This window comes from Homalodisca vitripennis, unplaced genomic scaffold (genome assembly GCF_021130785.1).
Source record: "Homalodisca vitripennis isolate AUS2020 unplaced genomic scaffold, UT_GWSS_2.1 ScUCBcl_1433;HRSCAF=5060, whole genome shotgun sequence".
In the NCBI taxonomy this organism is placed as follows: domain Eukaryota; kingdom Metazoa; phylum Arthropoda; class Insecta; order Hemiptera; family Cicadellidae; genus Homalodisca; species Homalodisca vitripennis.
The window spans coordinates 8,742-32,975 of record NW_025777574.1 but is presented as its reverse complement, the minus strand read 5'-3'; the positions used below and the strand labels follow the sequence as shown (position 1 = coordinate 32,975).

At 32.4% G+C, this 24,234-nt stretch overlaps 1 protein-coding gene across 1 annotated transcript; it reads left to right on the top strand.

Annotated features, from left to right (window-relative positions):
* Nucleotides 1-1,492: 1,492 nt before the first annotated feature.
* Nucleotides 1,493-7,238, top strand: LOC124371449 (THO complex subunit 4-like). The gene is made up of 5 exons (XM_046829778.1): nt 1,493-1,538; nt 4,321-4,364; nt 5,150-5,297; nt 6,083-6,211; nt 7,120-7,238. Exons 1-5 carry the CDS (start codon nt 1,493-1,495, stop codon nt 7,236-7,238), a joined length of 486 nt encoding a protein of 161 aa, XP_046685734.1.
* The last annotated feature ends 16,996 nt before the right edge of the window (nt 7,239-24,234 follow it).

Here is a 24,234-nt window from a genome sequence, read left to right as displayed (position 1 = left end):
AAACAAAACTGTGATCACTATTCACTAACTCAGATTTCTGACAAGTTTAGGTTTAGGTTAGTTAAATAAGCAGTATTAACAAAACAAACAACACAGCTGACCAGAACTGAATGAGTGGGAAAATGCTACTGGCTCAGTGTTACCAACTGTCATTTCTCATAAATTTAAATTATCCCCTATTTGTTTCAGAAACCCCTCAAGTGTTGTCACTTGAGGGGTTTCTGCACTAAACAGAATATTCACTTGCATTTTAGTGTTGGTTATAGAGGTTACAGATAAGGGGTTTCTACACCAAACTGTGTGTTTTATACTAATACTATAGTTTTCTAACAAAAAGTCAAATTAAAAAAAATGTCGGTTAGGGGGTTTCTGAAATAAACTATTCAATTACAAACAACATAAATGTAGAAGGGGTCTATTAAAAATTTTCCCTCTATTCCATTATTTAACAGCTTATAGCTGGTGGATTTGAAGTTTTTATTAGTCTAATTTATATTTTTGTGTGGAATGCATTTCGCTACAAACAGGCTATACAAAGAAAAATCTTCTAATATCCAATAATAACTGTAGTAAATATTAGGCATTTTTAATTTTGTCTAAATAACATCGGTTTTACTGAAATATTAACTCCTTAGATTGTTTAGTTATAAACAAACAACTTGTATTAGTAACCAGTCAGTTTCATATTCCAATGACAGTTCTTTTCAAATTACATACCAAGATTTCTACAGTGTTTTATAAAAAATTAACTTTAGACCACAAAATTATAAACTACTTAATCAACTGTAACGACAGATCCAAATTAAACCTTGTTTAGTCGTAAATGTTTATTTTGTTGTATATTTATTACAGTCAAATACTATTAACCCATTTCGATTTTAAACTACGTTGATTTTTTTGGGTAATATTCGATATCACACTTTATAAAGTGCAGTCCCACTACTTCATCTACGTCATCACTAATTCACAGAAATGTATTTTTATGCTTTAAATGATATTTTCATAGCCTACTTTAATATTTAAATTAATTATTTCATTAACAGACATTAAATATTTATAATCTGGTAGTCTATCATTTGCTATCATGGTCTACAAATTGTACTAAATACAGATTTGATACAGTTTCAATTTTGCCCGCCACCACAGTTGCCCGTGTGCACGCTGGAGGGGGCAAACTGGTTTGCTCTAAACGTGACGTCACGGCAGCGGTGCGCGCGCCACCTTCTCTTCTAGGCAACCCCTTCCACTCAGCTGCATTTACTGCATTCAGTTCATTCGTTGTTTGACAGTCGACTAAGTAACATCGGGTGCCTCTGGTTTGTTATTGAGCATCTGTACAATTGAATTTAGATTATATTAGCGAGTGATTTGAACAATAATTACATCTGAGTGCGTTTTAATATTCTCAAATTAAAGTGTGTTTTGAGCATAACTAATACTTTCCAAGTAGTTTTTTCGTTATTGTGTGTAACAGAGGGAAACTTAGTTCATCATGACGGATAAGTTAGAAATGAGTTTAGACGATATAATTAATCAGTGCTAGGAATTAAAGAACTCTACAAGAAGAAGTCAAGAACGAGGAGGTTTTCGTCAGGGCAGAGCAACTCATAGCAATGCCAGAGATGGTGGTGGACCCATGAGAAGCAGGAGAGTCAAATTTGTTTCATCGATAAGAGTTCCCTATTCTCGAGTAAGTATAGTTTTTATACTATCACTTATTAAGGAATTAGTAATTACTAGACCACTCTACAATTTCTAATGTCCAGATTTTTCATTATAAGCATAGAATAAATTTTATATTTAATGAGTAGCCTCTGGGACTAAACCAAATACCTGGTTTCTAATTTAAGATATGCTAGCACAATTATTGATGGATATTAAATTTATATACAACACTAGTTACTAAAGCTAGTTGTTCAGTTTATAAGGAATTTAAAATATCTTCATTATTTTTTTTTAGTGATTGATATTAAAGGTATGTTACTTTGAATTTAGTCTCAATTGGAACATCACTCAAGATCACTTGGATGTATGTATTGTCAACTCTATCATTTGAAATTATTGGTTTCCTTTGCATAATTATACATATTGTTATATGCTTTATTAAAATTGTATTAAAAATAAGTGTTGTATGTAACATTGGGTTTATTTAGTATTTTACTTATTAGGCTAAGACTACTATGACCATGGTAGTAAATTATTTTAGGACAAAGTATACTTAAGTCAACTTAATTATTTCTTAAACTAGTAACTTATGATATATATTTAAAAATTTTAGTTGACATATCTATTAAGTAGTAAATGTATTAGGCAGATGTTAATAGTTTTTACGTATTGTAGCCTACATCTGGACAAAACTTTATTAATTTAGTGATAGGGAAACCGAAATAACTTAGTAAGGGGTGTTGATCAATCAGTTCTGAGATAGACTTTTATGAGAGGCCTACACTTGTGTTTCGGGTATTTTATAGAATTTTTAGTTTGTTTTTCACTTGGAAACAATTCAAAATTAAAATATATTTAATTAAAGACATCAATTAAAATTAATTATACATATACAATATGTTTATTATAAACAGCAAAATGTAACTATTCTTTTTGAGAATTTGAAAATTGTGATTGGTCAAAGGGAATGAGGAATAGTGAAATACGGCGGACTTTTCTTTGTGACTTTAGTACCGCAGGAAAGTACGTCTATCTGAGGCAAATCTTTACCAACAATTACATAAAACCAGTTACTCACTCCTAACTGGGCAAGATGTGAGTATTGTGATGTATTTTTTTAAATTTAAGGCTAGGTTAAAGTTGGTTTAATTATTTTAATCGATTGGTAAGTAGTATTTGTGATTGCAATATGTTAAATTGTTGTAAATGTATTATAATTCATTTTTCGTATGATTATCATACAATATCGAAGTTGTATAATATACCGAATAATTTGATAATAACAATCAAACCACACAGTTTAGGCCACAAATATAAAGTCTCACGTATACTTGTATTCAATACTATATTGTGTATTGTTGTTATTGTGTGCTGTATATCTTGGTATCTGAGCATTGTATGGTTTTGTTATTGTGGCTAGTGTGGGATTGCCACCGTCTTAAATAGTATAGTGTGTGTGTGTGTGTGTGTGTGTGTGTGTGTGTTTTATCAAACCAAGCGTCAACAAGTTCCGTAACTATTATTTAAAGCAAAGTTGTCTGTCTTTGAATTTAATGTAGATTTTGCTGAAATTTATTCAGGATGGAAAGAATTGTTTTTTTAATTCTAAATTACAAATTTCTAGTAAAGTGACAATATTTTAATTTTTAGGTATCATTAAAAAACTTAGGCTTAAATACAGAAACATAAAATGCTTGAAATTTAAGCATTTGAAAATGAACCTTGAAATAACCTAAACATGCCTAGATTATAATTTAATTATATCAATTATTTTCAGATATTATGGACATAATTTTTTTCGTTCTTATTTTATAATTTTAATTCTGTAAATTAAGTCAATTATTACCACTTCCATGTGTAAAACATTTGTTTCTAAGTATTATGACAGTATCGAATAGCCTAATCTATATATATATATATAGATATATATATATATACATATAAGTTGTTATATATATAAGTACTTTTCGCGATTCAATATACTGGGTGTCCCACAAAATCCCACCCCCCTTCTAACTTTTAAACGGAATTAAACAAACCAATATCCTTTGGGGGGTAGTTATATAACGACAAGTAATGATTTTTGCATACACATACACATACCCCCATCAAATAACACTTCATTTTAAAGTTCTTCATAAAAAAAGAACAATGCAACAGACTAGAGGTCTCTATCGCCATCCAGTACGAAACAACGGTTTGTCAAAGTTTTATTGATAAGTAACACTAAAAACTCTATTTTTTTCTTAACTCACCTGTTCTGACTTATACTTAATACTAAATAGTGCTAAATTAAACTTAAAATATTTAAGTTAATTACATACAAATAAAAAGGCCATGAATACTTTTTAATTTTTAAGTAGACTGTGAATGCAAAACGACAGGTATATCTACAGGTTTTTACCGAGGTGTATGAAACTAGTTGCGGTTATCTCCACACTACAATTTTTGGATTATTTTATATTTAAGTGATTATAGAAACTTTTTACACAATGAACTTTGCCAACTGACTATTCGCGTCTTTAATAGTGTAATTATTTCAGCCTCCTGGCGATATCAACAGCCGCTGGCAGCATGATCTCTATGATGGTCCGGTTCACAACAAGAGGAGGAGATCAGAGGGTCTAAGCATGACAGGTGGTCCTACAAAACTAGTCGTATCAAACCTGGACTATGGAGTATTAAGTTCAGACATACAGGTAAGAGAAAGTGTAATTGACATCAATGGAAAAATTTATTCAAATTAAGGTACATGTAAAATGTTTGTTGATAATATTTGATAATATTTTAAGCGTAAAAAATTGTTGCAGTGTTAAACAAAACTCAAAATTAAAAGCAAAGTGTTCTGTTAATTTTTGTATAGCGCGTAATCATTATAAATTTTAAGCCCTGATACGCCTGGATATATTCCTAACGTATTGATGTGTCATCATAAGTATGGTAAAAGTTGTACAATAATATCGCAATCCGTTTGGAATACATCCAGACGTAACAAGACTTAATTTACACCCTTAGATATAAAGGGTTTGATTGCTCATAACTTTTTCTATGATCGTCAATGAGATGATTTTTTAATTTCACTGTGTTTGTTTTTAAGTTATTTTAAAAAGACATGTTACAACATAGGGGCTGCAAATTTGAAATATATATTGATTCCCCTCTGGCCCCCTTTGAAAAAGTGGGGGAAATATTTGTATCTTCAAAAAGGTCCAAAAGAGTATTTTACTAGATATGATGAAGCTTGTACATTGATATCGTTTGGATAATAACCAAGCGTATTAGGACCTAGTTCTCACCCTGTATGCATAAAGTGTAATAACTTTAAAATATTATATTCAGTGTATTCCGAACCAAAACTATTGTTTTTGATAAATATTATGGTGAATTCACAGGAAGTTTCATATATATTTGTGCAAATGTTTGTGGTTATCCTTTATAATAGTGTAATATCTAAATAGTGTAATATCGTTTTTGTTTTTTCCAGGTGATCTTCTCAAACATTGGTCCTATACACAGTGCAACGGTGAACTATGAAAAGTCTGGTCGCTCCATGGGCTCGGCTTACGTCGTATTTGAGCGAAAAGCAGATGCTGTCAGGGCTATGAAACTGTACAACAGGGTTCCTTTAGATGGTGAGTTCAGTAAGTATAACAGTTATTTGGTGGCGAGAGAAAAGAAGAGACCTGGCCCGTGCCGGCGCACAGCTGTGTACTAGTGTGTTGCCGCGCGGTAATTTCAGGCGCTTCAACCCACAGCAAACCTGCGAATTGTTTATCCTAGCAATGGAGTTATTTGTTTTCAGTAATGTGGCATTCCTGCAGAGTGTGACTCATCTTAAATGTTAAATTTTATATACATAAAAACACTAAATTTACATTATACATATATGAACATTAGTAATTGTTATCTTAACAATAAAAAAAATCTTTAATTTCAGCAATTCATTCAATGGAATTACGAAACAAGGCGCGGCAACACACTAGTAGTAGCGCCTGCAATTTTCAGATAGGCCAGAATCCAGGTCTCTTCTTTTCTCTCGCCATCAGTAGTTCATTGTTACAATGAATTACTAATGAATGGAAAAAAGTGAAATACTTGTCACCGTTGTTAAAAGAAATACCCAATGTTTGGAGGATTTAGATATATCTCGTTCTACATTTTTGAATGTGCACTATTAACACAGTAACTAAATTATGTTTATTTTTACATAATTTAAAAATTACATGAGGCAAATAACTATCTAGCAGCAAATTTAGTGAATTACTTTTTAAATGTGTTTGACTAACATAGTTATTTTGTGCCAAATGGAGTGTGTATTTGTCCTGTATACTTCTTCTGCCTTAAAGTTGTGGTATTCATAATCTTTATTTAAATAATATTTTTCTATTATGAATGTATTTATACTGTATATTTACAGGTCGCCCAATGCATATTGAATTGACTACGACAGATGTTGAAGTTGCGATGCAGCAAGCCAACCGATTCAGCGACGGCTTCACTCGCAGGCTTAGTGCTGGAGGTTTTGGCCACGGAGTTACTGGAAGAGGTGAGTAACGTTGGTATTAAAACTGTTTTACTTTTAACTTCTGCTTTTCCGTACCAATACGATGAGACAGGTTTCCGTATCATATGCTCTGTTAGGAACGCCTTATTTTGCAAATAAATAAACTTTAGTAGGCCTATTAGTTGTATTTAAAACTATAAGTAATGCAGTTTAAGAAATAAAAATTTTAGAAAGAAATTGAGAAAGATTTTATGTTGAAGTTTTTATAAGTACTATAGTAACTAATTAGTTTTCTACTGTCATGATAGGAACATTTAAAACATTCATGGAATTAGATGTACCGTACTTGTTTTAAGAAAATTGGAAGCCTAATTAGTAGTCTACCACTCAACTTCTGTAACAGGCATACTTGTGAAAACTTTTTTTTATAACTGACTAGTATTAACGTTACATGTTTCCCACTATGTTTCATAAAGTTCTTAATATTTTACCTGTTTAAAGGTCTACCAGACGACTCTCTTAAATGGTTGATCTGTTTAAAAAATATACATGTTTATACTCAAACTTTAGAAAGAAGAAAGAGACTTTTCTTAAAATGCCCAAATTAGCCTGGAGTAATACGAGTCCCTGTTCCTAGAGGGCAATGGAAACCAAATTATTAACGCGTGTTGATGGGTTCTTATACTAATTGGGTTTAAGTTATTAAATTTTCTTTCATAATTCGCAACTTTATATACTTTAATGGAATGAACCAGTTCCATTAAACGTGTTCTGAAAGTTTATGAAATTCTAAAATAAAGTTAGGGGATCTTTCACGAACACTTTCTGTGATATCATTTAATTAAACATTTATTATAAGTAATTAAATAGTACTATAATAAAACTTACATTGAAGTTAATTCCAATTACGTCCACAGCAGTTCATTCATGTTTAATATTTCCTGTTGTAGGTTTCAGAAGAAATGGTCGAGGCGAGGGAAGAGGTGACGAACGAGCAGCTAAAAACAAAGCCCCAACTGCTGCAGAGTTAGATGCAAAATTAGATGCGTACATCAGCCAAAGAAAGTAGTGTAGCCTGAACGTGAATGAAGTGTAAATATTGTCTATAGAACATTTTTGTAAAAATTATAGATCTATTACCAATTTAGTCGATTGATATGTTTGTAATGATAAAGACAGATGTATTTTTTTAAATCTTGTTCATTAAATACGTGTAGACTTACTCAAAGAAAAGATATTTTCTTATTTTGTACGTAGGATTTGTATATGTGTATATATATCTACAAAATCTTTGTTACTATAATTAAATCATATTGGAAGATTTTTTTTTTTAGATCTTTAATCTCCCAACCAAAGTTGTTCAGTGTTTTGTGTGTAATTTGTGATTTGAAAGCCATATTCTAGTAATTGTGGGTAAATAAATTAGTAGACTTACCCGCTTTTAGCTGTCAATTCAAGATGAATTGTAGGCCTACAATATAATAAAAACGTGGTAACCTGTTGGTCGATGTGACAGCATGTAATTTGTTTTTTGTTACATTTGTTACACTTGTAAGCCCTAATTGTAATTTTTATAGTATAGTAATGTTTGTACAAATAAACTAGTTATAATGCTAATGCACTGCAAAATTAGCATTAGAAATTACGTTAAACTACAGGCCCAAATAATATTTAAATATTATTTGATACGAAATAAAACTTTTGGTAAATACATGTCTATTATATTTCTTTAATATTTATTAAGTATTTTGGCATTGAAATAAGTTATTGGTACCTGTAAGATTTATATATGTATATATTGAACATCACCTGATATGTTAAATATCTGTAATTCAGCATTTGTTCATTTACACACAAAACATGAACATTAACATTTATATATATAATAATTTTGGGTTTTGTAGATAATATTTGTTCATCAATTGTTTTGACAAAGAAATGTATCAGCATAGTCTTTTATTTATTAACAATGTATTATTTGTAAAAGAGAGGAGTATCAATTTTGAAAATGTTAAGTAATAAAAATGCTATTCCATAAACTATGTCGTTTTCTTTGAACCCTGTGTATAATTTACTTAATGTTTGAACAGTTTATAATTTAAGGATTTTCAAATTAACAACACTTTTCTTTAAATACTACCACTTAAATAGTTTCAACAAAATATAAACATTTTATTTCTTTTGAGAATATGATCACTTCATATTTTAACCTTAGTCATATATTATACGTATAGCCTAAGTAACAGACTTACGCCAAGCCGTTCCAGTTGTGGAACCGTTACAGAGAGTTGCCGACAGAAGTAGAGTAATCATGACTAACAGTTCAATTACATTGAAACGCCATCTTCATTTTTGATACGTCTCTTTGCGTACATCCGATATTACTTTTTGCAATGTGAATAAGTTAAATGACGTATTGGTTAGTATTAAGTTTTAAAATTATAACAATTATAACAAAAAGTAAGAATTAAAATATTAAAATGGAATCTTTAGTTTTTTTTTCAATATTATAAATTAACCAATAATGGCATATTGAATCTACTAACACGGTTGGATGCAGAATTTAATGAATAATATTAATATTAGTATTATCTTAATACAGAAACAATATTACGTCGTTCAGATAACATAATTACAGGTAACTAAAATTACTAAACCCTTGTTATTAAATGGTTATAAAATGCTTTATATGAATAAAATATCCAGCGATAGAAGTTAAGATTGGAAGGAGGAGAAGATTAGCAAGTAAGCCAGATTACAATAATTCCATTATATTCAATCGTGGTTATTTCATTATTCTAACTATCGCACTTGTACCAGTACCCGTCTAGGCTGTCACGTTTTACAGGATTTTCAGTGAAACGTTTAATTTTCCGTTATAACGTTCTGTAACCAGTTCTGAAGGATTGTGACACGACAGTTCCTAACCATCCGGAAGGTATTTCCAAAAATATTCTACTTAAAACATTACATTTTGTATGAATCTTCATTTCTACACGTCCATACATAGGACCATTGAAGCCTACACTCGGTAGGGTACTTCCTCTTTTATTTGCTGAATTTATGTAAACTTTAAACAAAAGTAACGAAATAATTGCCGGGCTGGCTGTTCTTTGGAATTACAATACAGATCTACCTTGAATCAAGAGAACATTAATTGCTTCCCCAGGAATGTTTAACCTCTGGATGGTTTATACGTTACAGTCAAACCTACACTGGCTGCAGAAAATATCGAAAATGTTGAGACATTGGGGCCTAAGCTTATATTGATAGGCCTACAGGGTAGGATGAGTGTTGGAGTTGGTATAACTCCCTGCTATGACTGTAGATGCACAGGTACAAAGCTTTCCTTGTCAATCAATCAATCAATCAATCAATTCATTTATTGCCAAAAACATAACATGCATAGGCATTCGTCAAGAAAATTATAATATCCTAACTTAAAGTATAGACTGTAAGGAGACAGGATGAAAGAAATATAATTCCTATGGTCCTTCATTGTGGATCCCAACAAGGTGTGGCCCATACCTCTTACCTTACATGTTGATTACTCCGTCACTCGGCATATGCAAAATATTTTAGGACTACGTCCAATGAGAGGGTTTTCTGTTTCTTGATATAAATAAAAAAACCTATAAACCAAGTTTAAAGTTTCTAGAGCCTTTATATAGGTGTTATTACATAATAGATGGTTCAAAACACGATTTTGGAAGGTTTTATAACTGCGGGTAAGGAAGAGTAAAAATGAGGATTGGGTAAATAGCTATGAACTGGTAGTAAGTAGTAAAGCACAAATAAGTTTGAAAATGAAAATTTCATATATTTTATTACGTTACTTGTAGATTTTTAATACAATACACAATTATTAAATCAGCAAATATTAAAAATAAGTATGATTAAATTATTGGTTTTACACATATTTCCTAAAAAGCATGAGGATAAAACAGTGAATGTGATACATGGGGTCTATTTGTTTTTAATGTGCTATAATAATTTCATAATTGTTCAATATTTCTTTGAATTAATTACTTATGTTGAAAGACTTGTGAAAAATGGTTGGAGTTTATAATTGTTCATCCAAATCCACATTGTAATTCTGTTTTGTAAAAACCTCAAGGATATAAACTATTACACTAAACGCAACGGTTATCAATGTTTTATCTCTTATTACCCCTACCGATTCTGGGGGTGTCAAATTGAAATTACATTATCCGCCATTTTTGTGTTGGTCGATTTCTTTTTAAGATTCATTTTTATCTCCTTAAAAAATCTCGCTTTTTGCAGTGGCGGTTTAAAAATTAAATATTTTTTAAAGCAGTTTTTAAACGTCTTATATTATTAGCAGTATTTTATATTTATAATTGACGATTTTCTACAGGCAAGCTGGAATAAACTCATATTTAACAAAGCTAGATATAAGTATTTTACTTTAAAAAGATAATTTCAAATTCCAACTAGTTGTATTCATTTTCACCGTTTTCAAACTTATAATTGTAAAAAGAATGTGCACATATTAATTAAACATATGGTTGGGTTGTCATAAAACAATATTGTACAGAACGTATTTCATTTTAGAATCTCTTTTTTATTCTATATCTTTGATTTTTTCCGTACTCTTGTGCTAACAAGATGATGATTCTAACAAAATCATAGATCATTTTAATCGTTAAATGTTTTAACTTACCCAAAATTGTGTATATATAAAAAAATTTGTTTAAATCGAAAATAAGAATTGAGATTTTATACTTCTAATATTATGCGTAGTCTACTATGCTCTAAACCCATTTTAAAATTTTTAGCCTCTCCCTAAGTGAATTATGGTAAATACAGTGTGAGCAATCTGTATGTAATATATTTAACATATTACCTAAATAAAGTACGTATTCCAATAATGAATATCCGTTAGTTCCAATTAGGAAAATTAACTACTTCATGATGGATTTTTACCAAATAATTTAACTACACCACGTGGAAAAGAAAGAGACACAGTACGGGTGGGGATTTGCAACATAAGGCCTTGGTCGGGGTAGAGGTGACCCTCATAATAACGTCGTTAGCAGACAATACAATTTATGGCAGGCCGCTTTGACTTTTTTCTATTCACCTTCCGTGTCACCTGTCATATGCATCAATAATGGCAACAACGATCCAAGAAGTCAATGACCTGTCTGCCCTTCGGTCAGGGAAAGCTATTTCTGGCTAACTTATCTCTTTTTACAAGAAACGGGCGAGGAGCCGAATTATGTATATGGTTGTAGTGGCTTCCTAGAATAATCTTATTTTTTCGATCATTGGTCATTTTCAGCACTGTGTAAGCTCTGTCAAAACTACCGTAAGGAGATGAAAAGATTACTGTCCACTAATCCACTGGTATTGTCAACTATTCATTCAATTTATTTTGTGTTAATAAGATTTAACCTAAATAAATGTTAAGATTACTTAAACATTACTTTTAGATTCAACAGGTACATATACATCATTTTGAAAGTTAACTATCAACTAACCAGTAGAAATGCAATAACGGGAGTTAAGTTAAAACGTAGCTAGATAGATTCTTCGTTTATAAATGTAAAGTAAAGAATTACTAAGCGACTTCTAGTTTCATACAGATAACAACGAGAAATAATAATAATAGTAATAATAATATACTTTATTGTGTGAAACAATTACAATATTGCATGGCATGCGTCAACTTTACTATACAAAGTACATAAGTACATCAGATAAATGATGTTGGTCAAGGTAAATAAATACAATGTAATAGAATTCTTGTATGTATCAGAACCGGGGATTTCGTGGTTGTTGTTAATCAAAAAAATTTCATCCCAGCGGCCCATCCTGAACTCACCAGTTGAGTAAAATGCCTTTGAAATAAGACAATGTTTTAGTCGAGTTTTAAATTGTTTTGTTTCATTGAGTTGTTGGTGCCCTCAGAGAGCCTATTGATTAGTCTGACTCCAACTTGTGATGGTAAGTGTTCGAAAGCTGCCGTTCTGTGCTGTTCGACTCGAAAGTTATTTCTGCCTCTAGTCCCGTATTGGTGGACATCCCTGGCCCGTACCAACTCGCCTTTAATTCGGCAGTACAAGCCCACCTCGAGAATATAGAGACAGGGACTCTGTTTGGTTTAATTTTGAAAGAATCCTTAAAGCTTTCTTTTGAGATCTGAAAACTCTTTTAAATCTTTACTTGGAACAGCTTCCCCACAATCTCAAGCCATATGTGAAATGTGGATGTATGAGACCGAAATAGGCCATTTTTAATACATCTACCGAACAAAATTTTGCAAGATTGCGCAGGACATAAATTCCCGAACCAATCATGGAGCAAACGTTTTCAATGTGATCGTCCCATGTCAGCCGCCGATCAAGGTACATTCCAAGGAACTTAACGGAGTCTGTTTCTTCCAGAAGGAAATCGTCCACTATCACCCCGGGTCGGAGCTCTTGCTTTTGTTGTTGCCGAAGTCAAAAAAGTATGACGTTTAATTTTGAACTGTTTGTTTTCAGATTTATTCTGGAGAGATATTCGATGCATGAATTTAATTCATTGAATGACTCAATTTCAAGTTCGTTTTTTGATTTTGATCTGATGCAGAGAGTCGTATCGTCAGCATATTGAATCAATTTTCCATTCTGGATTGCAGAATTCAATCTGGTGACGTAAATTAGAAAAAGGACTGGCCCTAATATTGATCCCTGTGGGACACCGTAGGTAATTTTGACTTTGCCTGTCGAGACACTCGCAATCTGCATGCACTGCTCCCTATCTTTCAAATAAGACGAGATCCAATCGTGCAGCAGTCCCCGAATACCACTTGACCACAACTGGTGCAACAGTGTTGCATGATGCACACAGTCAAAAGCTTTAGAGAGTTCGAGGAATATGCTTAGCACGTGCTCCGCCTCTTTAAGCCCTCGACTACATTTTAAATTAGATTCATTACAGCATCGATTTTCGATTTGTTTTTCCCGAACCCAAATTGTTCGGGGCATAGAACCTCATAACGATCAAGAAATTGTTCAAATTGTTGGAGAAAAGCTTTTTCAAAGATTTTGCTGAAAACTGGGAGTATAGAAATTGGACGATAGTTGCTTGAAATGCAGGCATCGTCTTTTTTGAAAATTGGTATACCTTTGGCAGAAAGGTTCCAGTTCTGGCAACTATGAAAAAAACTGCTATTTTAAACATGCATGCAAAATTTGTGACCCAAATGCATATTATGTAAAATAGGTACAATAGTACTGCTTTTTTAGTATGCAAGTTTAAAATTTAGGACTACTTAAAATGTTGTTTCTAGATTACTACTGTAATTTATATTCTTAACCGGGTGGTCCTAAAATTTCTGAATTGGTCTCATTATTGAACACTGAAAGTAATTATTTTGGGTGTGTTATTATGTAAAGCACTGTTTGAAACATTTGATTTTAAACAGGGATTAAATTGGGAGGGGTTTAAAACATATTTAATTAATATGTGTTTTATGTATATATCCGAGTGTTCCATGTGACAGTTTACAACCGTAAATAAGTATCACAAATGGTTAGTTCCTGTATATTATATGAGAAGAAAATTAACAATTAGTGTTATAAAGATTTATCTTGAGGTTAACTCAACTATGAACAGAGTCCAAGTGGGACGATAATGTTTTTAGAGTAAATAGAGATCATTAAAATATGTTAATAATTTTTAATAAATGTAAATTTATTAAAAATAAATAAATTTTCTAAACTCAGGTATTAGTTTTATGATTATTTCACTTCCAAACATAGAAAAGGTTTTAAATTCATATTTATGAAATGTACGAATAAACTACAGGTATTTAAAATGTACCTTATTATTTTGTCCTTCGGTTATATACCCACAGATATATTTGACTCGTTTATAATTAAAAAGAATAATTATCGTATTGGGCATACTGTGTAATTTTTATAAATACGTCAGTTGGTATTTAAGTGGTAGAAAATCACAAAATATAGTGATGGTATACAGGATTTATGTAACTCTGTTAATACGGACCACATTAGCCACTTATAAAGAGTAATCAGCACATTCAAATAGCTAAACAATTGTAACATGGAATTAAAGTTCCACAAATATTAATAACTTATGAAAATTTTTATAAATTTGTTGCAGTTTTTTACTCTTTGTTGACTACTGCGCTCTTCCTGGAGGCCATTATAACTTTTTCTTTAACATAAGCTTTAATTTCTCTTCATCACTTCACTCACAACTAGTAATGGGACACCAAATTCAACAACCATTCGGTCATTCTAAAATGTTTTAATCAATCACTACTCCACTGCGGCGAAAACCCAAGCTATCATCCATTGGGCTAGAGAATAAAATCATTCTATTGGCCAATATTGAATAGTTTAATCCAGTTAAATAACTGCAACGTAAAATATTTCTTGTGCGTCTACTGTAGAAAAACAATAAATTTACTAAAACGGGCAATTTTTAGTTTAGAAATACAGTAGTCCTAAATATAAGTATTATTTATAGTTATTTTTATTTAGATCGAACTTATATAAAACTACATTAGCTTACTTTTATAATAAGTATATACTTATTTTCAAAATATTGTTTTAACTGTAACTAACTAACTAACACACAATTGTTGCACGATTAAAACAATTATATCCGTTAAAAATAGTTCATAAATATTTATTATTTGTTTAGAACAATTTAAGTGAAAATTGTAATAGGTATTTTACCTACGGACTTTCACTATGTAATACAATATAGTATATACTAAAATCACGACATAAATCGGCTTCCGTCTAGCAAAAAATTAATCAGATTAGCCTATCGTAAAGCGCTTATTTTTACGAGAGAGTAAAAAAAGAGAAGCTGCAACATAATTAAAGTCAGTAATAAACTTAAAGTAAAGGGAAAACATTTCAATAATATTTTAAGTAATCCACAGGAAAAATACGATTAGGCCTATAACTTCGTCGATAATTGTACCGTTAACACTTAAATATTATGAAAATATCAATGTGATGCTTATGAGATTAAATAAAACTGTAACCTATCACAAGTTGGTATGATTATAACCAGACATCCCTTCAGGTAAAGTTCCAGTACCTGGAGATCTAGGTAGACTAGCCAGACAAAGCCGCAGCGGCTCCTCAGGGTGTATTGTTCTTCTGTGGTTACCGCTCCGCGGCCTTCCAGGAATGCCCTGGCCGTAATTGGTAAGTCAAGTGTAGGTACAAAGTTAGACAGTAATCTTGAGGGATTTATAGCAGAGCTGTCATATCCAAATTTCAGAGAATGTTCACCTACTTAAAATAATTTGACCTTAAAATGCTGGTTTTAATACGACCAAAATCAAATTATCTGTTTGTATCTAATTATGTTTATGGAATTTTATCAACCGCTCAATAAATGCTGAAGCATACTTTGTTGCGTAATTATTTTGTAAAAGTATTAGTTTCATTAGAGTTCAACAAATATTCTATATATTGTATTTCGAGAAATAAAAATATGTAGCTATATTTATATAAACATTAATACTAGAAATTCATAGCTTAGACTGTATTATTCTCAATGTGATTACAGAATAGCATGTCAAGTTTGAACGCAATTACTTGTGTTTTCAGGAAATTCCTTATTTTCACCCTTTGCCTGATACCGTATCGATGTTTTACGCGTAAATCACGGCATTAATCTTTTTAAATAGCCTACTGGACCATAATTCCAGATTTTACCACATCCTATCTCGCTAAAAAGCAACTGTGAAAATAACATAGACTTTTTCAAAATATCGAATAGGAGCAACGACTAAAATACTTTCACAATTAGAAAAGAAACATTGTTGAAGTAGACCCCTTCAACAATTTTTCTAACATCCCTTCTAATATAAGACATATCTTCTAATATCCCATAAGAACTGTAGTAAACATAAGGCAACATTTTAATTTTGTCTTAATAACATAGGTTTTACTGAAATGTAAACTCATTAGATTATTTAGTTATAAACAACTTGTATTATTATCCAGTTAGTTTTATATTCATGACAATGACAGTTCTTTTCACAGTACATACCAAAATTTCCACAGTGTATAATAAAAAATTAACTTTAGACCACAACATTGTAAACTACTTAATTAACTGTAACGACAGATCCAAATTAAACCTTGTTTAGTCGTAAACTTTTATTTAGTTTTATTTTTAGTACAGTCAAATAATATAAACCTATTACGAATTTAACCTACGTTGATTTTATCTTTGTGTGATATTCGATATCACACTTTATATTGTGCAGTCCCAGCAATTGTAAATTTTGTATAGGTATAAAACAAAAAAGTAGGCTGTCACGTTGGTATAAATTAATCACTCATTCACAGATATGTATTTATATGTTTCAAATGATATTTTAAAATTAAATTAATCTTTTTCATTAATATACATTAAATATTTATAATCTGGTAGTCTATCATTTGCTATCATTGTCTACCAATTTTACTAAATACAGATTTGATACAGTGTCAATTTTCCCCACCACCACAGATGCCCGTGTGCATGCTGGAGGGGGAAAACTGGTTTGCTCTTAGAGTGACGTCCGGAGGCCGACAAGCGACCAAAAGGACAAGCGACAAAATTTTTCTATTGGAAAACACCAAGTACAAATCAGACGGCAGAATGGCGGTGGGGGCGTGGTTTACGCAACCTCCCCCCTCCAAAGTAATACAAGGAAAGAGTAGTATCAGGCGCACAGAGGTTGGCAAGAGAATTGGATGATCCTTCCCTCACAGCTGCTTAGGGAGAGGGCGATGAGAGAGGGCGATATGACGTAACAGTGTCTGAAAATGTCAGTGATGAACGTCTCAAGTATCAGGAGAGTAGAGAACAACAATAACATTGGGGCAGAGTGACCATCGCTATCCTGCATTGCTCCCTACGTTGAAGTCGTTGAGAGCCCACCGTAATCACGACGGTGTATTAGATAAGACAATGAAATTGCAGCCGCATTTTAGTTATCTCTATACACATAAGTTTGTTGTACTTCTTGATTACATATTACATCATATTTTTGCAGTTTAAAAACTGCATTTATCTATTACCAGCTCAATTTTTTTAGTAGCCTATAGACTGCTTTTCTAAAGAAGATCGGTTTTGTGTTTTAAATTTTAAGCTCTCTCCACTTTAACCAATTACTATACAAAAAAATAATGACAATAACAATATCTTATTCAAAAATTGTAAGAGACATCTCTTGGGATATTTAGGAGTATATTGTTTTAAAATTCTAAATTAATGATATAGCAACGATATCAGATCAGTACCATAATTGGAAGTGAGAAAATCAATAATTACGTCATGTTACTGCCGTAAGAATTTGTCATCATTCAGCACAAGCGTATATTGCGTAATTCGGCAGCCGTGTATGTGTATTTAGCGGCGAACAGTGTTTCCAGATTTTACTTAAGAATATATATCAAGTACAATCATATGGCGGCTATGAATATTGTGCCTGTGTCAGGCCTGTCCGGGGGCTGTGATTACAGAGTCCTGTCACGCTCACCGCGTACAGGCGTAGATTAACGGTTAAAATTTATTGTATTTTAAAGAATGTTCCGCCGCGCCGCTTTTCATGTCCTGTCAACCGCGTGCAGCTCCTGCGGCTCGTGCAGCACCTGCAGCTTCAAGATTCTAGTCCAAAATTATAAACTTTATTATATATTCTCGTAGACAATTTGTATACTGCAATATGCTTCATATATTAATGTTTTAATCAAATATTATATTATAAAGTACGCGACACGTGGTTTGGTTTAAAATGAAAAGAGCAAGGAAGGAAACCTATTGAGAAACGTATTTATTACTTCACTTTGTTTATTATCTACGTCTATTTAGATCTCTCCTTAAACATTTGATAGTGCCGAAGTGGTTTGAGACATAATAGCGTTACAATTTCGTATGAATGTCTATTCAATGCCCACTACTAGTATGCAAACTATCTCTGTGTTTGTATCGTCATGACGCAAAAATACATTGCTTATATTTAATCTCTTTCCACTAGTCAACAGAGCTGAAAGGTTGCATGTAAACTCTAATCCTGTAATGTTTTTTTTAAATATATAACAATTACTTATTTAATTACAGCAGCTGTATACCGTTATACATTAGTGTTTAGCAACTGAGTTATTGTTGTGTATGAGTGTAATTTACTTTACTATAACTATTTAACAAAGTAGGATATCGTTTAAAAAGAATTTGTTGTGACTGAGATGCTAAAGGCTTATTAAGTCCTCTATTACGCCTCAACTCTAGTTGTATATTTTAGATGACGGATGTTTAAAGATTGTTTCTATAAAAACAAAATTAAGATCATAACGTATTTATTTAAAAAACTACCGATGATATTTAAATTATAACTGGTTTTCTGTTGAAACAATTAGAGTACAAAACACCTCAAATAAATAATAAACTGTTAAAAAAACCCTAAGTAATTTTATGGTTCAGACACATTTAATGAACATTTATTTGTTTATGTGACTCTTAACAATTGGAAAATATGTTAACGGATTGAAGTAGCACATGAACAATGTTTATAGACTGGTGTTGTCACTTCTACGATAGGAATCACTTTGTTCCTGCTACATATGTGGTTTTGGTAGAAAACAGACTTGGTGGTGTCGCGCGCTATGCAGAGATTCCACGGGCCACGAACTTAGTCGGTTGCTCGCTCTTCCGTAGTGATGGGATAACCGAATGGATTTTATAACCGACTAACCAGTCAGTTATTTGTGTCGTTAATCGGTTATTTTAGTCGAATGAATAACCGATTACCTTTTAAATTCAATCCACATTATAGGGATTTCCACCACTACCTTCTACCGTCATTCGCTCTTCTGTTTCCGTGTAGCTTACTTCGTCCGCTAACCATGGCAATGGCAGGTAATCCAAAAAACGTCATTATTTCAGTCGGAGAAAAAGTCTATTGATCGAACACTCGTTAAAATGATTGGTGTAGACCTGCAACCTTTGTCAATAGTGGAGAATAGAGGTTTTAAAGAGTACTATAATAAACTTCAACCGTTGTACACACTTCCTTCAAGAAAGACATTAACAAACACAATCATTCCAAGTATTTGCAATGACATTTCTTCAACAATTAGATCAATGCTTAGTGAAACTGAGAGTGTTGGTATAACAACGGGCATTTGGTCCTCGGATTTAAATGAGTCGTATTTTACAGTGACATGTCATTTCATTTTTAATGACGAACAAAAAAATGTCGTTCTTGAAACAAGGGAAATTCCTGGCAGCCACACTGCCGTAAACTTATCAAGTGCATTAAGCAAAGTATTTTCATCATGGAATATTTCTGATAAAATAACAGCAATTGTTACAGATAATGGGTCCAACATAAAATGTGCTGTCAATGAGCACTTAAAAAAGACACACGTACCTTGTGTTGCACACACCTTGAATCTCTGTGTTACTGACACAATTGAAGACAATCCACCATTCAAAGAAATTGTAAAGAAGGCTAAAAACATAGTTACTTATTTTAAAAGTAGCAATTTGGCCGCAGACAAGTTAAAGGAGACGCAAACTGAAATGAAACTTCCACTTTTAAAAGTAAAACAAGATGTGTCTACAAGATGGAATTCCACTCTAATAATGTTAAATAGATTGTTAGAAATAAGAACACCCTTATGTGTTGCTTTGTCACATTTACCAAAGTCTCCGGAAACCCTCGATGCCTCAGAGTGGCAGGTTGTCAGTGATTGTGTCAAAGTCCTCCAGCCTATGAAGACTTACTGAAGAACTATCGAGTAAAACTTACCCTACGATTTCTATGGTTATTCCTCTAATCAGAAGCGTACAGTATGCCATCAAATCTTTGTCGCCAGAAACGGATGTTGCCATTTATTTAAAAAAACAAGCTTCAAGAAGTTATTCATAGGAGGTTCTCTGCATGGGAACAAAATAAAATAGCTTCAAAAGCCACGTTTCTCGATCCGAGATTTATGAAAACTTCTTTTGGATTGAAAGACAATGCTGATAGGGCAGAGAAACTAATCATGGAAGAGTTGGAATTTAATATTAAAAATAAATCAGACTCTGTTCCTTCGTCAGAGGAAATTATCGAAGAAGTTCAGGGGAAGAAACTGTTTCAGAGCAGGCTACGCAAGCAAAAACAAAACTTGCAAGGAGACAAAATCTATGGAAATGGGTCGATTCGAGGATAGATGAAAAGAAGAAAAATCAAGTATCATCTTCCATCGCAAGTACTGCTCTAATAGTGCGGCATTACTTAGAACTTCCTCAACCAAAACGTTGGGAAAATCCTCTACCCTTTTGCCGTAAATACAAAGATGTACTGCCTGAAATATACAATCTCCAAAAAAATATTTGTGTTGCCCGCCACTTCTGTTCCGTCAGAAAGACTGTTCTCAATTGCGGGACAAGTAGTAAATGATCGGAGAAACCGATTAAAGCCAAAAAACATTAATAACATATTATTTTTACATTCAAACTTGGAGTAAACTTTCCATTTGTGTGTTTTCACATTAATTTAACTTATTTTGTGCTGGTTTTTGAACCTAAACTTTAGTTTTCTTTGTTGCTTTCCTAAGTAGTATTAACAGAAAAATTTATGTGTTTTTATTACTTTTAATCAATACTACTGTTCATATTCTTGTTTGTTAAAATATTTTAATATTCACTGAATTTATGCCTTTATTATTAATTTCCTTTAAAATGTAAGAATAAAATTGTGTGTAATAATCCTGAAGTTGTTCTAACATTTGTTTACCCCGTTAACGTTATTACTTAACAGTAAAATAAGTAATAAATAAAACATATCTGGTCAAATAAACAATTCCAACATTTTACTAAAGAATAAAATACATGAATATTAATTTACTAATAATTTCAATATTTTATGAATTGGCAATTATTATTATCTTAAGTGCAATGCTATATAAGGTTAATTTTTAAATAACAAATACGTAATTTTCTATATCTAAAACAACAAAATTAATACAATGTTTTAATTTAATGATTATATTTTTCTTACTGATCACTCATAAGTGTTATTTATTCCTTCAGCTCACATTTACAAACAGCTGAATGAATAAACAGGTCCCATACTTCCCCCAAAGAAAGAATAATAATTTGAGCGAATAAAACTAAACGCAAACGGCCGCAACCCGTAACAGTTTATTCAAAACATTTATTCACCCAAATTATATCGAAAAATTTTAAAATAATCGATTAATTGTATGGAAAAAAACTATCAAATAACGAATAACTTTTTTATTCGAATAACCCATCACTAGTTGTGAGTCATTGTTAGACTGGACACGTGTGGCAGGTGGGCCGAGATAGCGAGCTTCCTGCGCTGAAATGGTCCCGACAGTTTTACGACGTGGGCCTACAGTCCGTTTACCCTTATACGTGGCCCTTGCGCGTTTCGCCCGGCCAGCTGACGAAATTAAGTAAACCCTTCCCAATGTGTGAACCATCCCTCAGAAGAGATAGGCGAGTTGCAGTAGCGTAGCCAGAAATTTCGTTCGGGGGGGTCCGAAACCGGGGGACGTTTTGTGTGTTATTTGCCAATGAATTCACTGGTAAAAGGTAAATACAAAAAATATGGAACTTTAGTAACTACGCCTTATAGAAAGTGGAAAGATGTAATAGACAAATTAAACTCTCACAGCAACTCTAGTACCACAAATTCTATTGTATAGCTACAGAAACTTTACGAAGTTAGATTCTGGTCGAGTAGAACGTACCAAAGTGATGTTGGATTTACTGGACAAGAAAGAAAAAGTACAAAACAGAGCAACAAAAGTCACTTTCGGTCGGAAATAAAATACACCTGAAAAACTCTAATGATTAGAACTTTACCTACTTCGGATTTCGGTTATTGAGGTAAACGTGGTATTTTTGATTGAGTTAGGACGAAGATTTTTTGTTATCATTAAACTGTACTCGACCACCTATATAATTATCGAGAAAAAATCACTTCCGGTCGGTAAATACCGAAAAAAGCTCTCTACTGATTCGTTTTGATGATTTTGGATTTCACTGGTTGAGTGGTTGAGGTAAAAGTAGTAATTATGTTAGGACATTGATTTTAGAGATTAATTCAACGCCGACTAATAAATATATAATTATCGAGAAAAAAAAACCAAAAATAATCACTTCCGATCGGAATATACTAAGGAAAATTAAATAATACCCCAGTCAGTGAAATCCAAAGTAGTCGGAACTTCTTATCAGTAGTGTGTTTCCGGTGTATTATCCGACCGGAAGTTATTTTTTCAACTTTTCTTCCATACTCATATAGGTATTAGTCGGCGTTCAATTGATAACCTAAAATCAATGTTCTAACATAGGTTGTCCCTGCCTCTTGTCCCGTATTGATGGACGTCCCTGCCCCGGACCAACTCGCACTTACATCGGCAGTACAGGGCTGTGGTAGAACCTAAACATAACGTAGCTGTGGTAGAAAGGGTGTATTCAATTTGAATGATAAATAACTACAGTTCACTTTCCTTTAATTGCAGCATCTGTTATCTCAGACTTGACTCCTAGTATCTCGTTCATCTGAAGAGATCCAAAGAAATTCTAAATTCAAATGGAACAAACTCTTTCTATCATGCTTAGAGACCACGTCAAAACATCGTGGTGCACTCAGCTGTGCATATGATGAGATAATGAAAACACCACTTCTTCTATTTATAGGTGTCTCTGATGTCGAAAAGGTTTTAAAGCTTCGTTTTGAGCTTCGTAGTTGCCGACTTTCTTTGGATCTCATTCCAGGAGTGAAGTCTGAGACAGCGTCAAATACTTCACACTGCAATAAAAGTAATGTGAATTTGAGCTAAATTCAACATTCAAATATTATAAGTGCTTCGACAAAGTAGGCTACGGCCGAAGGTAACAGATAGTTGATTTATAAATAAATTCAAGTTTAATGAGGACAAATCCAAATCTGTATTCACATGCAGAACATATAATATCATACAGTATTTTATAAATCTAAAAATAATAACTGATAACCGATTATGTAAGGGTTTTCAACAAAAATAATTACGCCTTTAATTATTAACGTGAACTCTAAATTTTTTGTACGTCGTTCTTCAAAAGACACACACAAAATGCAGAATAAGAATAAGGAATAATGATAAGTTAACGTGAAGAAAGCTTATATTTTAAACAGAAAACTTTTTTGGTTATCACAATCCTCAATAACAATCAAAATATTTTTCTTTTACTCGAATACATGTGTGAATACAACCCAATCAGTAAACAATTTTCCAAAGTGTTATAGGTGTATACTTTTATGTGGTAGAAGTTTGAAATAATATGTTTAGCTTGTAATAGAGGTCGTCTGGACCCAGCTCCGTCAGGGATCTTCTTTAGAAAAACAAATTATAGTAAACAATTTATGGCATGGCTGTTGTCTTCTAGGTTTTAAAATGCTTTAAAAATCCTAAATTTGTCTTGAAAGTAGTGAAATAATTTTCAGTTTTGATTCTACCAAAGGTATCGGTATTCGGTAGGGAAAAGCAGTGTTAAACCACATGCTACCACGAGATGGGCTACTCATTAAGTATTTTTATTGCGACCTTCAAAATCTTGAACCTCAAATGGGTTTCAAGCTACTAAAAAATTCTACAAAATAATTTAAATTATAATTTTTGTGTGTATATATATTTTTTATTCCAAAACGGATTAGGTTGTTGGAAAACAAGTGCGCAAAATATTAAGGACTATTTAGGAGCTGGGTATATCGAGTCATCAGCTGATATGGTCGAGAAACAAAACATAGGTTGGGACCTGAAGATGAGTTGATTGGAATGCGGAAGAGTAGTGGTGGGAGCGATTTGTCTGATGGCGAAGTAATTGATAGTAATCATGAAACTGGAAGTGAGTTCGGATTATCAAACGATTCAGATAATAATAGTGAAGACGAAAATTTAGAGGAAGAGGAAGTACAAGTACGTAATTCAGAAACGTATTTCTATGGAAAAATAGGTATAAGTGAGCTAAGAATCCCCCTGCACCAAGTCGTACCCGCAGAGAAAATATTC

Coding starts and splice junctions, on each gene's coding strand:
- LOC124371449 (XM_046829778.1), top strand. CDS start 1,493: ATGACGGATAAGTTAGAAATGAGTTTAGACGATATAATTAATCAGT. Junction 4,365..5,149: donor TATTAAGTTCAGACATACAG/GTAAGAGAAAGT, acceptor TGTTTTTTCCAG/GTGATCTTCTCAAACATTGG. Junction 5,298..6,082: donor CAACAGGGTTCCTTTAGATG/GTGAGTTCAGTA, acceptor GTATATTTACAG/GTCGCCCAATGCATATTGAA.